The 16118-nt window shown below is 43.5% G+C and overlaps 1 protein-coding gene and 1 long non-coding RNA gene across 5 annotated transcripts in view; both read right to left on the bottom strand.

Moving 5' to 3' along the window:
- Positions 1-3525, bottom strand: part of XYLT1 (xylosyltransferase 1) — a 170914-nt gene extending 167389 nt beyond the window's left edge. For 2 of the 4 annotated variants that reach the window (XM_048320694.1, XM_048320696.1), the window contains exon 1: positions 3083-3525. In XM_048320694.1, the coding sequence (XP_048176651.1) occupies positions 3083-3304 (222 nt within the window). In that variant the 5' untranslated portion in view covers positions 3305-3525. The remainder of the gene's footprint in view (positions 1-3082) is intronic. The other 2 variants (XM_048320693.1, XM_048320695.1) reach the window with 1 other exon arrangement.
- A 930-nt stretch (positions 3526-4455) lies between these two features.
- Positions 4456-16118, bottom strand: part of LOC125334376 — a 63333-nt gene continuing 51670 nt past the window's right edge. The window contains exons 2-3 of the long non-coding RNA XR_007207129.1: positions 11891-12002; positions 4456-8430 (exon numbers count right to left, since the gene is read on the bottom strand). This is a non-coding gene — a long non-coding RNA (uncharacterized LOC125334376). The remainder of the gene's footprint in view (positions 8431-11890; positions 12003-16118) is intronic.

Raw genomic sequence — 16118 nt, 5'->3', positions numbered from 1 at the left:
ACAGTTGATATTTCTTTAGAAGTATCTATAAGCTGGTTTAATTAAATATGGAACAACTGCAGGAAACTGCTTATGACTAATGAAAGCTCCAGATGTGACTGGTCAGGGGAGCTAGCACAGTAAGTGGTTTCAGTTGCAAAATTGCTCAATTCAAAATTGTTTCTTCCTGCCAAGTTGGCAATTCCCGTTCAATTATGCACAGGTACAGTGGCAACCCTTTTACTATGGTACAATGTTATTTTATCTACCAAATGATAGTGCTTATTACATGTACCTGATCACATTTAATAAAAATCTAAATATCTTTTAAACACCTGGTTCAAAGGACTGTGTTTCTCTTCCACAGACACAAATTACCAAATCCTCACACCAGTTATGGCCAACTCAGTAAAGTAAAAGAGGCACCCCCATTTCAGTGTTGTACACAGGGCTGAGACAAATTAAAACCAAGACAAATAAAAGCACTGTAGCCTCATATGGCAACTTTCAGACATACCTTTGAAAAGCACTGTCTTCTGCCAAGTGTCCAAAATCTGGTTTGCACAACTATTTAGTATAAAGGCTCTTAGAAGGGTAGTTAGCAGGACAAGTGAAAAAAAGTGAAAAAAACATGATCAAGTATTACATCCCAGAAAAACATTTAGCAACCTTTCAAAAATATACTCCTCAAAACGTATTAAAACACGCCATCCCATTCACAGACCAAAGACACATTGAAATTAATACTATTTTTTGGTTAAAATGCAAGACTGAGAAACTTTTGAAAAATCCTTGGGGGAGCCCCTCAGATGCACTTAACCCAAGCCATGTGGATATAATGGAACCACTGTATTCACACCAGCCAGCTTCTCTAACAGTTGCAAAACAATTTGACATACACAAACTATGGGAAACTTGGACTGAGAAGGATGCTAACTTTGCTTGGCTATTACATAAATTGCATTGTAATGTGGAAACAAAGCAACAGGAAAAAAATCTTCTTTCATATAGATTATATACAATTCCATTTATCAGAGATTTTCCTTGTGAACGGAGTCTGAAATTAAGACTGGTAACTTTACCTACCAATTTAAGACAGGTGCCAAGTTTTTAAGGCAGAAGGCTGCACAAAGCCAATTTCCCTATCACTGTTCCAACAAGCACACATTGCCATCAATAGATGGATACTTAAGTGTGAGGTTTTGTATTCTGACAAAGTAATTTTAAGGATGGTGGCCACTTCCCAGTGTGCAGGTTAAGCGAAGCCACAAGTACCACAAAGTCATCTTGAAGAAGCATTGCCCAATCACCTCTTGACAAAGCACTTCGTTAAGTACGCTGCCACTTGCCTTGAGCATTGTTGCCTTTTTTTTTTGATATCAAAGTCAGGCATTGTGGCACAGCCCAGTGTGATCCATACCAATCATTTAGATAACGAGGGGAAAATTGGCGCACTCAGCATGTGTTTTAAAGCATGTTTTCTATTCAGAACCCCAGTGCTCCATCTTTAGGTCTTTGATCAAAACTGTATGCAAAAGGCATGATTCATTACTGCCAGCATCAAAATACTCATATTCTGTGTCTGCGTGTGGCCAGCATGGAAACAATGAGCTCTCGACCCCGAACTCGGCACTCGTTCCTGCACATCGGGTGCAAACTGGATACACGGCCAGGACAACTGCTAAGAGTACCTGTTCCAACACAGCCCAGAGCCCACAGAAGAGGATCATTTCCTAGAAAGTCTGGGGAGCTGGGAAGCAGGGCTGAAGCTCCAGGTGCAGCCTGCCCTCTCCCGGCCCCCTGCCTGCCCAGGTACCAGCGTCCACCAGCCTCGATAACCCACAGCAGCGAGATCAAGGAAAAAAGCTGGAGAAGACTGAGAGATGAAAGAACAAAAGACTAGATGGACAGGAAAAGAGGCAGAGGGCAAGGTGCTGGAGGAAAAATAGTGGAGCCTAAATAGCTACATTTATGAACACAGCAAATACCAAGACAAGATTATGTGTACAGACAAAATCTGAATTCAGTAAACTAGAATTTTAATTTTCACATCTAGAAAGTAGAGCAGGATCTGCACACAGTGGGTGGGTACGTACTACAAGCTGTCCCAAACGTTAGTGACGGGGTACTTGTATGCTGGGAGCTCAGCTCTTTGCAGCCTTTCGAGGCCAAACCACTCACTGTAATTTACAGGGGTAAGTCACCTCTGAGCCCCCAGTTCTTGCCTTCTCTCTCAAGGATGTAAACAAAAATACAGAAACTGACAAAACTAAGCATGCACTTTGAGAGGCATCACTTACTTAACATAAGCCTACTGCTGAAAGAATAAAGTAAAAACCAAAGGAAGCTTCTCTTGAGCTGAAGAATACTGGTGCTATACATCTGAGGTTTGCAAGAACACTATTAATTTGCTTTTTCACATGCCTAATAGAAAATTCAAAAACAGAAAATTCAAAAATAGAAAATTCAAAAACAGAAAATTGTACTGGCAATAGAGCCAGATTTGCAATCCATTGTGGTTTCAGGCCCGAGTAATTTGAATAAAAACTGGGGAGTTTGCAAAAGAACGTGGTAAGAGACAAGGTCCTCATCCTGTGTGGGCACAGTTTCAGTGTTCCTGAGTTGTCAGCGGTTAATAAAATGATTGCATTACATTTCACTGCCCGTCACCTCCTGGGCCTGTCAGAGCTGTGCAGTAAAGAATAGCGCCTGTGCGCTTTTCAGGGTGAAAAAAAGCCAAGCAGCACTAAAACAAACCCCTAGGACAGTGTGGGGCAGGCGGCTCTCCCGCCAAGTTCGGGGATGCTGGGATGCCAGGGGATCCCGCGGCAGGCAGCGCCGGGAATGGGACGAGGGACGCCTCTCTCGGGGAAGGGAGAGGATCCCGCGGATGCCTTTTCTGGCTGCGCACCGCGGGCGCTCCCGCCGGACCGGGGCAGGACCGGCCCCGCAGCGCGGCACCTGCGGGAGGCGCCCACGCGGGGAACGCGAGCCCCGGGGCGACCGCGCCTCGCTCGCCCCAACTTCCCCGCGCCGCAGTCCCGGCACGAGTGAGGCACCGCCAGACGCCGTGAGACGCCGCCGCTGCCGCTCCCCCGCCTACCATCGCCTTGCCGTGCGGGGCGGCGGGTCCGCGGCGCTGCGCCTGCCCCCGCTGCTCTCCGCCGCGGTCTCGCTTCTCGCGGCCGCCGCGCTGCTCCTCGCCGGCGTCGAGGGAGGTGAAATTCCAGACGAGGAGGGTCTGCAGGAGCAGCACGGTGAGCGCCGCCACCAGCGCCGAGCGGGAGCGCCGCGCCAGCCGCCGGGCGCACGGAGCCGCCACCATCTTCGCTGCTGCCGCCGCCGCGCTGCCGAGAGCCGCCGCATCCGCCGCGGCACCGAGTTTTCAGCCGGGCAGAGCCAGACGTCAGCAGGAGGAGGGCGGAGGTGGGGAAGGAGGGAGGGGGGGAAGGAGGAGGAGGTGTTCGCGGCGCGTGGGGATGGGGGAAGCCGGCGGGGAGCCCTGGCGGCGCGGCAGCCCGCGGCCCGGCCAGCCCGGGGCCAGGGTGGGGTTGGCGGAGGAAGAGGAGGAAGGAGGAGGAGGAGGAGGAGGAGGAGGAGGAGGAGGAGGAGGGTGGGCTGGAGGCGGAGGAGGAGCGGGGGCTGCTGCCGGCGGCGGGCGGGCGAGCCCCGGCCCTGCGCGAGGGGAAGGGGCCGGAGCGGGGCGGGCGGCGGCTCCCGCGGGCGGGCAGAGGCAGCGGGGAGGGGAGAGGAGAGGAGGGGAGGGGAGAGGAGAGGAGAGGAACGGAGGGGAGGGAAAAGGAGGGGAGGGGAACAGAGGGGAGGGGAGGGGGCGGCGGCGGCGGCGGCGGGCGGGCGGCGACTGCCATCTTCTGAGGGAACGCGGCCTCACGGCCGGGCCGGGCCGGGCCGCACCTGGCGGGCGGCGACCCCCGCGTGCGGACCGGGCACGGGCGAAAAGGGCCCGAATTCCCCGAGGCTGAGATGATGGGGGTTTTTTTCCTGAAGCAAAAGGGTCCCCGGCAGCATTTCTCTTCAGCGGAATGAGATCGAGAGCAAGGTGTAACACCTGCACAGGTTTGCAGGGACCAGGCACAAGGCGACTGTAGCTAGATGCCCAGTGTCTCAAAAAGTGAATATAACGGACGAGTTCAGTTGCCTTTTTCTCCCATACTGGTATTGGCTTTCTAATCTGAAAGATCTCATTATCTGATGACAGGACTGAAGTAGGCAGGTTTTTTTTTTTTTTAATCTGCCTGCACAGTGCCTCTTTTTCTAAGCCTAATTCCACTTTAAAAACCAAATCCAAAGGTAAAAAATATTATCTCCTGGTAAGAACAGTTGCTTTTTTAAATGACAGCCAGGTTGGATTTGCACAGACCAGGGAGATTTTGTTTCCACTGGAAGTGCTTTAGTTTCTTATCTGAAGAAAATGAAACAAGTAGTAAGATTCCAAAGCATCCTTTATTAAAGGAATTTTCCTCATGATCCAATGAGGCTAGAAATGAAATTTTACAGGAGCTATCCTTCGTTGCAACATTTCACAAGCAGATGAAGTATAAAGTGTCAGTTTCAAAGAGTGCCACACTCTGCATATTCACTGCGAGGTGTGTCTCTACAACAGAGAGGTCAGAACACATCCTTAGTAACTTCCAGGAAAGTCAGCCCGGAAAGGCTCCTCTGTGTGTGACAGCAGAGCATCGTCTGGCTGACCTCCTGTTCATGAACTGGAACCGTGTCCCATTTTTGCCAGCTGGGGTGATGGCAGAGAGCCTGTGATAACAAATTTTGACAGTGTCAGGCTTCCACACCAGTTGCACATGCATCAGATTTGCTGGTCCCACAATACAGTGAAGTGACCTGTTAGAACAAAGAAATGAAAAAGACTCAAAGTGTTCCTGAATATTCTGACAGACTCTGCACAGCTCAGGAAGATGATGGATAATTTTGTATTCCAAACTATCAGATAATTGGGCATTATAAACACAGTCAAGCAAATTTGCTGACAAATACAAGATAAAAGCATCTTCCACTTGGGATTAAATGCTTTTCTCTTCAAAAGGAAGTTGTGGTCTTAGCAAGTGGTTGCTCCCTGTGGCCTTCCCTTGGGCTTGTAGATGGCAGGAAGTGCTCATGGTGCCAGAAAAGAAACAGACTCTGAACAGGCCAAATGACCAAGAGCTCTGAAGAGCCTCAGGACCTGATTCCGGTCCTGCACACCTCACTGGGAAATGGGAGACACATTCCCATGGATACCCTAAAATGGCTACAAGCCCTAACAGCAACATCCAAGGCAGGCAATACTTCAGCACAGGACAACACTGCTTTCTATAAAAGGAGCACAGCAGTAATTGTGATGAACTTGTGATCCATGGTTCTTAAAATTTTTATGACCTATTGGAAAATTTCCTCCAGATTTTATGGGGAAATTTTTATGCTGGAAAATGTCTCTGGATGTTGCTAATCTCTGTAATATAATTACTGTGACTGATAGGGCAGTGAGGAACAGCATGCTCAGTCTCACACTGAAAGCCCTTCTGGAGAGAAGATTTGTATCCAAACCACAATAATTTATAGGCCATAAAGATCTGAGCCTTCAGTGTAAAGTCAGCCCTGTGTATGGGTGGGAGCCCCAGCATGAGACACTTCTGCACTGACAGAAAAAGCAGAGCAGACAGAGGAGCAGACTTCTTCTCCTTCAACCTCCTCCTTTCCCCATATTTAGAGATGTAAAATCTGGAAAGGACAGTGCAGTAGGTATGGCATTCACTTTTAAAACTGCAATATAACCAATGACCACTAACTGCTCAAAACATCCTTCTTCTGTGCTAAAGAAAACAGCCAGATAGAAGGAATTTAGCTAATAATGTCTTTTTTTTCTTGTGTGATTCAAACAAAAAAGTAAAAAGGGCAAGGCTGAGCATCTTGAGAATATGAAAAAAAAAAATCACAGAAACTGAAGAAGTGAACTGTACCAATCCAAAGAACAAACTAAATCAGAAATTGCATAAAAGTTAAAACCATTAAATTAATTTTCTTATTATAACATTTATGAATAATGGCAGCTTGATTGAGCTGTGTTGCATCAGAAGATATTTAATCAGGTCACACAGAGGACACTTAAGAGAGTTACCACTGAAAATTCCCCATGTTGCCCATGTTAGGTGAGAATTAGTATCTAGCACAAAGTATATAAGAGAAAAAACAGATTTGATTCTTACATAAGTATTATGTTGGTTGCACATAACTGTCAAAGAGATGGTGTTTTAAGCAAGGGTAACAACTGTGACTTGGCTAATTTGCTCTAAAATCCCAAGAGATAATTGATTTAAATATTTTTTGCTACTGCACAGGTATGTAAATTCAGTGTGGGTGTGTTTGAGAGATGGAGGGTATCAATCTTGCCTACTTAAAATGATGTAAAAAAAGAACCATACTCAGTTCCATTTTAGTGTGATCTACTTTGCTAGATTTACCTATCCTGTTACCAAAAAAATTGTTTCCTCCTCCTAACAGTGTAAATACAGTCTAAAATTGCATCAAGTAACCAGACTTTGCACAAAGAAATAAGTGGAGTTGAGAGCAGTGTTAATAAGCAATATCCTTTGCTCTACTTTGCAGAGCTTATGGTCCATCTGGTGAACAAACACTGCAGGCTTATCTGAACTCCAACTCACAGCCTGACTCATAGGCGGTTTAGAAGCACATTCTGTAATCAGTGGAAGACTAAGTTATTTCAGAGTGAAGATTTGCATTTTTCTTAAAAACAGTCATGTCCTTATCACATCAAAATTTAGATTTCGGATGTATGTTATCAGGTTGAAGGGGAAAAAGGTGAATGAACTGATTTGCCTAAGAATGGGTATCTCTAATATAGTCTTAAAAGAAAGTCTGTGAAGAATACAGAACAAATAGCGAATTTGTGTATATTCCTATGAAATCAAAAAAATCATAGCACCTAAGGAATGTGCCTTAGGAATAGAAAAGATTGGAAATAGGCCATGAGCAGTGTTCAATGAGTAATCTGCAGCAGCAGTAGCAATGTCTTCTGAAGTTTGGGCTCCTTCCCTGAAGTGACAAATTCTTTCTTTTCTTTTCCTTCCATCACTAGCCAGAACAACACACCACTCCTAATCGTTTCAGTGCATATGGAGGACATAGACCTTTTCCCTGGGAGTCTGGCAGTCTTACTGGTCTGAGCATCAAATCTGAAAGAGCAAAACAGGGTAGGGAATTACTCCTTGAAAATGTCACGATCTCAGACTACAGGTCACTGTCTGCTCTGCAACAAGTTCCCAAAACATTGCTTTTTGTTTTTAAACGCTGGTATATTGCTAGACTTAAAAGGTAGAGGAAGTGTATTTTGATTTTTTTGGAACCACAGAACCACCATTAACTTCATGTTCTGCAATTCAATCATTTTTATGGTTTACATGTGTGTTCTTCACCACCTGGGTATAATGTACCATGGATTTTCACCCTTCCATTTTTTACTTTTCATAAACAAAACCAAGATTCTTTGCCAGGTACTCATTTTACATCAGGCTACTCTCCAAGTGGGTTATAAAATTCAGGTTCTCTCTTATGTGCGGGGGCAGAACTAAAGTCAATGGAGATGTGACCACTGCATGCAAGAAATGCCTTTCGTTCTGGTGGTTCTGTAAAACATGAGATCCCAGCAAACGTTTCTTAATCCACTCTGGTTTCATTTTGCCACTTCATACTTCACAAATGCACAAATGCAAACTCTGGTGTCAATGAATATGCAAAAGCCAAATTTTTGACACCAACGTTTCATTCCGGTGACAGTGTCTATAAATTATCAACTGAACATACCGTGTCAGGATCCAAAGACAATAAAAGCAGGTTCTATGTTCAGCTTGTATGCAATATGTAATATGTATGTGAAATGCATATTACACCTTCCTTCTGAGAGATAATTTTAGTTCAGGACCTTGGCGTATGCTCCACTTCAGGATGTAAAGGAAAATGGAAGAATTATTCCCTTCACCATCACATTAAAGCATCCCTTTTTCTTTATAATCTCTTAGCATATAAAACCTTTTACTATCAATGAGGGGATATGTGCTCTGTATACAGCCCTCCGTGTTGTGACAGCTTTTTCTTTCAGCCAGTGGTCGAGGATAATCACGGAAGCATTACCCATCTGTTCTTGCCATGTGTCATTCTGTCTTCAGTAAGGAGATACTTCAGTTCACAGCTTCCTGGAGTTCTTTTTTTCTGATGGTCTCTCATTAACTAAAAATTGTTTTATTATCCATCTGAGTTACTAAGTTGGAAAGTCTGGAAGACTCCTGCAGGTGACCTACTTTGGATTATCTAAATTAGAACCAGCCACTGCCTGTTGCAAATAGGGCTTTGTTTAGATGCAGAAGGTTTCTTTGGCTTGGGCTTTCATTCTAGGTTTTGCTTCTTTTTCTGTCTGTCCACCTGATGGAAAAAGACAAGTGTTACACAAAAAAGGGTCATCAAAGGAGAAGAGAAGGAAAAAAGAGTGGCACTGTAGGTTGTGTTTACATGATTAGCCAGTTTTTCAGAACACCCAATAGTTTTTAGACTATATTTACTATGATGACATACCAGTGCAAAGTATTTGTAGATATTTATCCCAGTAGTCACCTACAACATGTTCTATGTGTCTAAACTTCTACTGAGATATCGCTATCACTTGCTGCAGGAACAGTAACAGCTTTTTAAAGATTTCAGTAGTCTTTCATTTTGCCTAACACTGGAAATACAATATTTTAAAGACAAAGTTTTATTTTTAAGCTTCTGATATGATACAAGTTCATCTATATGAAAGCTTGCTCTGAAAACATATCTGATGAAATAGCATCAGAAATGGCTGTTCTTCATAAACAAAGCCATTCTGTGGTAGATGATTTAATACAAGCTTTTCTGTCAGGAAACATTGTTTATGATGGTATGCCAAACCCAGTATTGGCAGCCTCCACAGATCATTTGCTCCCACTGTTGCACTCGTGTCCCTTGTCCACGCTGGGCAGTCCCACAGAGCACAGCATGCCAGGTGGAGCTGGGACTATTTGCCAGTGTGTGACAGTGACACTTTCCTGAGCTTCTGCATAAAGCCTCCAAACCCTCGGACAAAGTTTCCCAGGGCAGGGAGTGGGGGAAGTGCATTTGTGCCATTTTCTCCTGGGAGAGGGGAGCTGACCAGGTAGCCTGATTTCCTGCTGCAGTTCCTAACAGCTGAGTTGGCAAAGGAATGCCTCAGCTTCCCTCTGACATTGGTCTGCCAACACCATGGGCTATGTAGGATATTACAGAGCAAAGACAACCATACAAATTTAAGCAAACAAACTTGATAACAATCGTTAATCTTTCTGTATTTAGAAAGTCACTAGCAAAAGCTGGTGCAAAAACCTGTTTGGCTGTAATTTGAATGCTACAAAAAAAAGGAAGTTTTCGTACAAGATATTTGCCTTAAAAGAAACAGTTTTTGGCAGAGTAAGGCATTAGTCCATGTATGACAAAGATGGCTATGTCATACATTGTGTGATCTCTCATTTTAACAGCTTTTGAATTCACAGAAGTGGTAACACATTGTAAACACCTGTTACTAAGTCAGGGAAGATTTTGGTAAAGCTGACACCTCCTTTACAGTCTTTGAGAATTAGTCCCATTCTTGACAGCGCTGACTTTATCTATGTCCTGGTTCTTCCATCACAATGGAAAACCCTCCATAAAGATGTGAGATTCCATGTGAATCTAGCAAACATGCTCCTCTCAGGAACAAGTTCCTGTCTTGGCAAGACAAATAGGAAGGTTCTTGAAGCTGTATGGAGACTGAGGAGCCAGAGAAGAGTCCTTGTGGGGTAGGTAACTAAGAGCAGTTTTGCAGGAGCAGACAGAACTGTACCTTGAAGTGCTCTTCCACATCTGGGTGTTCACAGAAGCACAGAATCTTCTGAGCTAGAAGGGACCCACAAGGATCATCGAGTCCAACTCTGAAGTGAATGGCCCATACCCATACAGAGATCCAAGCCACAACCTTGATGCTATCAGCACCATGCTCCAACCAACTGAGCTAATCCCAGTGTTGGTCTGTATGGTTTGGGCTTCGTAATGATTTCTGCTTTGATGAACTTGAGGATGGGGAGGAAAAAGAGTTGGTAAACCTATCTGTCCACATCAACAACATCACACAAAACATACCAGCTCCCTGCAATTTGCAGAGCTGTGTTGCTGACCGTGCCTGAGCAGAGGCTACTCCGCAGTGCCCACTGGCACACCCTTGGGATCAGTGGTTTGTCTGCACAGGTTAGGTGTGCAGGGAGATGGCCAGGTTACACCACAGTACAGCACATACTGTTGTGACCACTTTTAAGGTAAAGGCGTGGTTTGGTGCCCACCATCGTGGCTCCATCAGTTTTGAAAATTGATATTCATCTCACATAGAAGCACTGTGGATGTGCTGACTCTCCAGTGAGGGCTGCTGGAGGTGGAGGCTTGTTTGCTCTGTGGTCTTACTGAGGGAGATACCAAGTCCTGCTGCTTCTACTTCATTCAGGTCTGCCTTGTGAGATGGAGATACTTACATGACTGCAGTTCCACCTTCTGAATAGTACAGTTCCTGCCATGACAGCTCAGTGCTGAAATTACTGGTTCTTTCCACCTATTTTATTATTAAGTTGTGGGTATGACACACATCTGACAACTTGTTTGCCTGGAGAATGTTCTGCTCCTGATCCTCCAGATTTACACAACTGTGGATGAGACTCTAGCTGATCCTGTGCAACACTGAAACTTCTCAAATGGCCCCATTCTTTCCTGGAAACTGAACCAACAAATTTGGTCACTCATTCTGCTAGATGAACTCCACTGAAACAGAATCTTAGCTCAGACTTAGATTTACCTGAGCGCAGATGAAAAATGCAAAGAGGATCTGTATCGTTTATTTTTAAGCCCCATGTAGTGAAGAAGAAGGCATATTATGCATTTCATGCATTATTCTCTCCTTTGTGCCGTAAATAATTGGCAGAGCCTTTCAGTGAAAAAACTATCTGGCCAAATTCTCAAAGCCTCATGCTCTGCAAAAATCTGTCTTAAGTTAATCTATATTAGGAATAATATTCAAGTTGACTGCACTCATGTGAAAAACGTATTTAAAAAGCTCTAGCAGATACAATCTGCTATTTCTTGCCCGACTTTGTTCCCTGCTGTTGTTGGTCTCTCACGGGATTTCTTGCAGAGTGGTTAAGTGATCTATACTGAGGTTTCAAAAGCAAAGATAATAGGAGTTCTATTCATGGGTTAAACACTTAGCTGCTTTAATACAAGATGTGTAGGAGCAGCCCCTAATGACATTCAAATCTTGTTATTGCTGTGCTTCAGTATAAGATATACTTGGTTTTGTGGCTGCAAGAAGCAATTGCCAGAGATGACTGTAAATCCTGAACAGCAAATAAATCCCAGCACATGGAAGTGATGCCCGATTTTGCTCTTACAGCAGCACATCTTTGGAACTCACCATGCTGGCTCCTGGCTCACAGCAATGCAAGTGACCCAGAGCAGTCAGCAGCTTGTACCGTACCTGCCCTGGTCTCTGGCTCCAGGGGCACCAGCTCTTAACTTCACACTGGCGTAACATTTCGAACCCTTCCTTTGCAAAACACGGCTGCCTATTCTTAGTATCTTGGCTTTTGGACATTCCCCTAAAAATGGTATTGTGCCACGCTCTGAGCCTTCAGTATTTTTGAATCACATGTCCAACTTATTTTTCCTGTGTCCTCCAGGGCTTGCTAGTACTTGTCACCATTCCCTGGTGGAGATAACTCTACTGAAAACATTTACAGGAACACTCCTACAGTTCCTCAAGCAAATTTGTCTGACATAGCTCAGACTATCCATTTATAAACTTTAAACTTACCCAGCTGGCTCTGTCAGAAGCCTATTAGGCAGCACTCTCACACACTGCTCTCCTTCAGAGCAGTAGTCAAGACTATTTGAGCGTGGTGATCTTGTCCTCTGACACAGCTGGACTGGAAAGGAAGTGGAAAGGAGTGAGAAGAGCAACCCCTCCCCGGGTTTCTAAGTAATTGTGCAAAAGGGCTAAAAAAATGCTTAGTCTTACTATGGAGAAATGAAAGTGGGCACCCTGAACAAGGAGGAACACTTCTGGCTCTGCTGCTCTGTGTCTCACATTGCCATTTGCTTCCTTTTCTGGACTAAGCTGCAAAATACTAGTTTTGACTGAGCACAAGTGTCACAGGAATGATTAAAAACCTTGTGGAGGAGAAAACCCTGTACTCTTTACCACCCCCTGCTAAAAGTCAATGAGCAAACTCTTTATCCAAGTCCTTAACCCAGTATGGGGTAACACTGGAGATGGTAAATTCTATGACACAGCCTATCTGTGCTGTGTCTTAAGGGAAAAAAAAAGATAAATGAAAATATATATTACATATCTTGGGACAATATTAGTAGATATGCTTATGGCCTTCAAAGATACATAAGACTGTCACCAAGAGAAAAGCAATTAAATGTTCTGAGTGCAATTACAACAGGAAAAGATTTGAGAAAGACATTAATAAAACTTTCTAAGCACTGATAAGATCATTTGGGGAAGTCGTGAAGTCTGCAAAAAACAGTTCAGATGAATAAGCTGTCGGAATGGCTTAAGTGCTTCTGATTTACCCTGAGGTCAACATGAATTTTCAGGATCCCTTCCCTCCTACACTAGCAGGTGAACCAAAGGGGCAGGAGCCCTGCCAATTCCACATGGAAACACAAATGAACGTGTTAGGATGCTAGAAAAATATACACAGCCATATGTATTAATATATAGTATTATTTTATTGAAAGGATCTACAGAAACAATTGCAATAGGAAGATCCAATCGTGGCTTAAGACATGTTTGCAAAGAGCATTATGTAGCCAGCAGAAACAGGAGAGGTGAGTGCAGTGTTTGTGAAAGGCTGGCAGCACCCAACAAGCGAGTGCTGCATTTCCCACCCTGGCGGGCAGCGGCAGCGCGAGGTCCAGCAGAGGCCTGTGTGGGCAGCTCCTCTGTGTCCTTCATTTAGGGTCTAATGTGGCTTTTAATTGTCTGAGCTCATCCCTTTGGCTGGCAGTTGTTATTTTGCTGTAGATCCCTGGCTGTCTCCTGCACGTTGCATGCACTGCAGCTACAGGGCCGAGACTGCTCCTGTCCTTCAGAATCCATGGTGAGCACCACCATTAGAGCAAACAGCTAAATACAGCTTTTGGCAGCCAAATTTCAGTTTCATTGCTGTCAGAACGTCACTTACCGTGGCTGGGCTATAATTTTCAGGCTTGTAAAACCTCAATTGTCATGTTTGGATTTTCTTTAACACTTACTATAAATGCACGAATTTGATTTGTGTAGAATAGAATGACTCTCAGTGGCTCAGGGATTTGGCAAAGAGCTTCACATATTTCATCGAAATTCTGTTTGGCCTAGAGAGGCGTTACAATTCTAGATAAAAAATGTGCTTTTTAATACAGAAGTAATTTGTAATAGAATGTTCCAAAATAATTCTGTATAAAAGATGAACTGAAACAAAAGCAATGTGATCCTTGCCTCTCCACCATGGGAATTAATTCAGATTGAGAAACTGAAACTGGAGGGGTCTGATTTGACACATTTTGCAAAATACATTGTGGGTGAGTGCAGGGGAAGGAAGCAATTCCAACACCTTGAGCAGGAGGCCGAGAGGTGAGCACGTACAGTTCCTTGCAGTAATCCTTGGAGCTGTCTGGGAGCCTTAGGTGGTGTTAGGGAGCAGCAACGTTTGTGTAAATCATAACTAGTAACAAAGCAAATTACAGTAAGAGCTCTTTGGTAAGCAGAAAGGGGAAGCCAGCTGAAATCTGCTTCCTTTTAGTAGGACAATTTGGATTATTTAAAGGCATCTGAACACTTGGAAAAATCTAGGAAGATCCTTCAAATGCCATATTTCTAAAACAAAAGTTAAAATTGTACACTTTTTGGGTCATATAACTTGGATCTGTATTTACACTTGGCTGACGCCTTAGACTGAGCAAATGCATATGTATGAGGTCTTATTTTTGCACTTAATTTTTGTGTTTTGGTAAATGCAAATGATGGAAGAAGTTGACATGAATAAATTGGCACCAGTTTAAAAGTCACCTCATTGCAAAGCAAGAGATATTTAGGACTGTTCATCACCTTACTACAGGGAGGGCTTCTGGTGTTAAGTAAGTCAGTCACATGTTATATATCAGGAATGTTTTCAATTCTAGGCTCAAAAACTACAAGCTCTTGAAGGAGCCAAGAAAGAAATGTAATACTTGAGCATGTTTACTGTAAAATGAAAGGCTATTTTATCTCAATCAAATAAACCAACAAGTGAACTGCAAATCTGATACTGAAATAAATCCAATTTACTCTTGTGTAATTGCTTATTTGATTCTCAGATATGACACGAAGGAAAAAAATTTATATTCTGTCACTTCTGTTTCAGTAAACTTAACTCAAACAAGTTGCCCTTTAGGTGCATCTGGGATGGAACAGTACTTTATCTTCATCCCAAGGAAATCAGTGTATTAAATTTGTTTGAAAAATTATTATCCAAACCATGACTCCTTTTCAGACAGTGTTTGAACTGCATACTAAAAAGGCCAAATTTCCCCCGAGAGCCAGCACAAGCACGGAGAAGATAAGTACTGTAGTATATCCTCCCTCTGCAAGAAAATGTACCAGCAGCAGAGATACAATATAGGCTCAGACAAACTCAATAGGCACAGAAGCTGCAGAAATCCTGTGGGCATGGGCATCTTCCTCTTTCCTCGTGGCCAAAATACAATCCTGATGTGCCTCAGCATTTAAAGAATAAGCTATAGAGACTCTGTATTGTCTCAGGCATTGTCAGAATACTAAATCCAGCACCAGATCCACAGTGGGGGGAGTTAACAAACTGAAAGGTGTCAAAACCAAAGCAGTAATGAAAGGGCGGGGGATAGGAGCAACACCGTTTCTGCTGAGGAGCTCTAGGGGTTGAAAACGTTTGTTAAAATAAAAGAGATTTAAGATTCAGACCAAAAAACTGAGGCTGGGTTGTTTAGCACAGCAGAGGTCAGCAAAACGGGCTGGCTGACTGCGCAGCTGGGCACTGTAAGGAAGGGCTGGGATCGAAACCGCCGATAGAACATCTCACCCTGGACTCTCAGGGAATAATCTTCATCATCTCTAGTTTAAAGGTCAAATCAAGGCAGGTTTAGAAAAAAAAAATTCCCCTTAAAAGGTCCAAGACATAACTAATTCATGTCTGTGCAAGCTGAGAGAAGATTACAAAAATGGTCCCTGTGATTTTTCTTTTTTTTCCCTCCCAATTTATAAATGTAGGAAAAAGGTTGTTCTGGAAAGATTACCATTTTTAGTGATATGTTCTACTTTAATTATAACGAATTTCAGATTAGTTCATATGCTTAAAGCTACACTATTAAAATTAGTGTTACAGAAACAAATATTAATTGAACAATGAGGTAGGACAAGTTAACCCATGGCACTGAGTACCAATTGGGATGGGTTAGCAGTCTGTAGGAGCTGGGAACACTAACTGAGAATTTTCAGAGCAATCCAGTTCCACCCATTCAGGAATTCTATTAATGGATATTTGTACTCTGTATACAATAACCATAACTACTGCTAAAATATTTAGGTTTGATGTAATATGTACTGTTTCCTCTGCTATAGTACCCTTGACCCTTAGATAATAAACAGCATTAGTTTTTTAGGCTTGTCAAGGCATGTCTCTAGGAGGCTCTGTGGATGACATCCAGATGACCCTTCCTTACATCTTCCTTGAATAAGAGGGATGCCATATTCTTCATGCCATATTCATTGCTGACAGAGTCATTTCATTCAGATTTCACTGTGATTCTACATTTTCTGGTCTACATCCTCTATTCGTCTGGCAGATATTTGCCTCTAAATAAATTACATGTAGGGAGATCTTGCTTTGCAACATCTTTCTCAAAAACAAAAATACTAGAGCTTGTAAAAATAAGGTCTCTAAGACTGGGTAAACCCACATTTTTCAACAAATCCTCAATTCCAAACCATAATCACTTTCTCTGTTTGGGAGTTTCCTACGGACAAACTACATCCTCTT

This window comes from Corvus hawaiiensis, chromosome 16, assembly GCF_020740725.1.
Source record: "Corvus hawaiiensis isolate bCorHaw1 chromosome 16, bCorHaw1.pri.cur, whole genome shotgun sequence".
NCBI lineage: Eukaryota > Metazoa > Chordata > Aves > Passeriformes > Corvidae > Corvus > Corvus hawaiiensis.
Note: the sequence above shows the minus strand (reverse complement) of the source record. Positions and strands in the feature narration are given on the sequence as shown.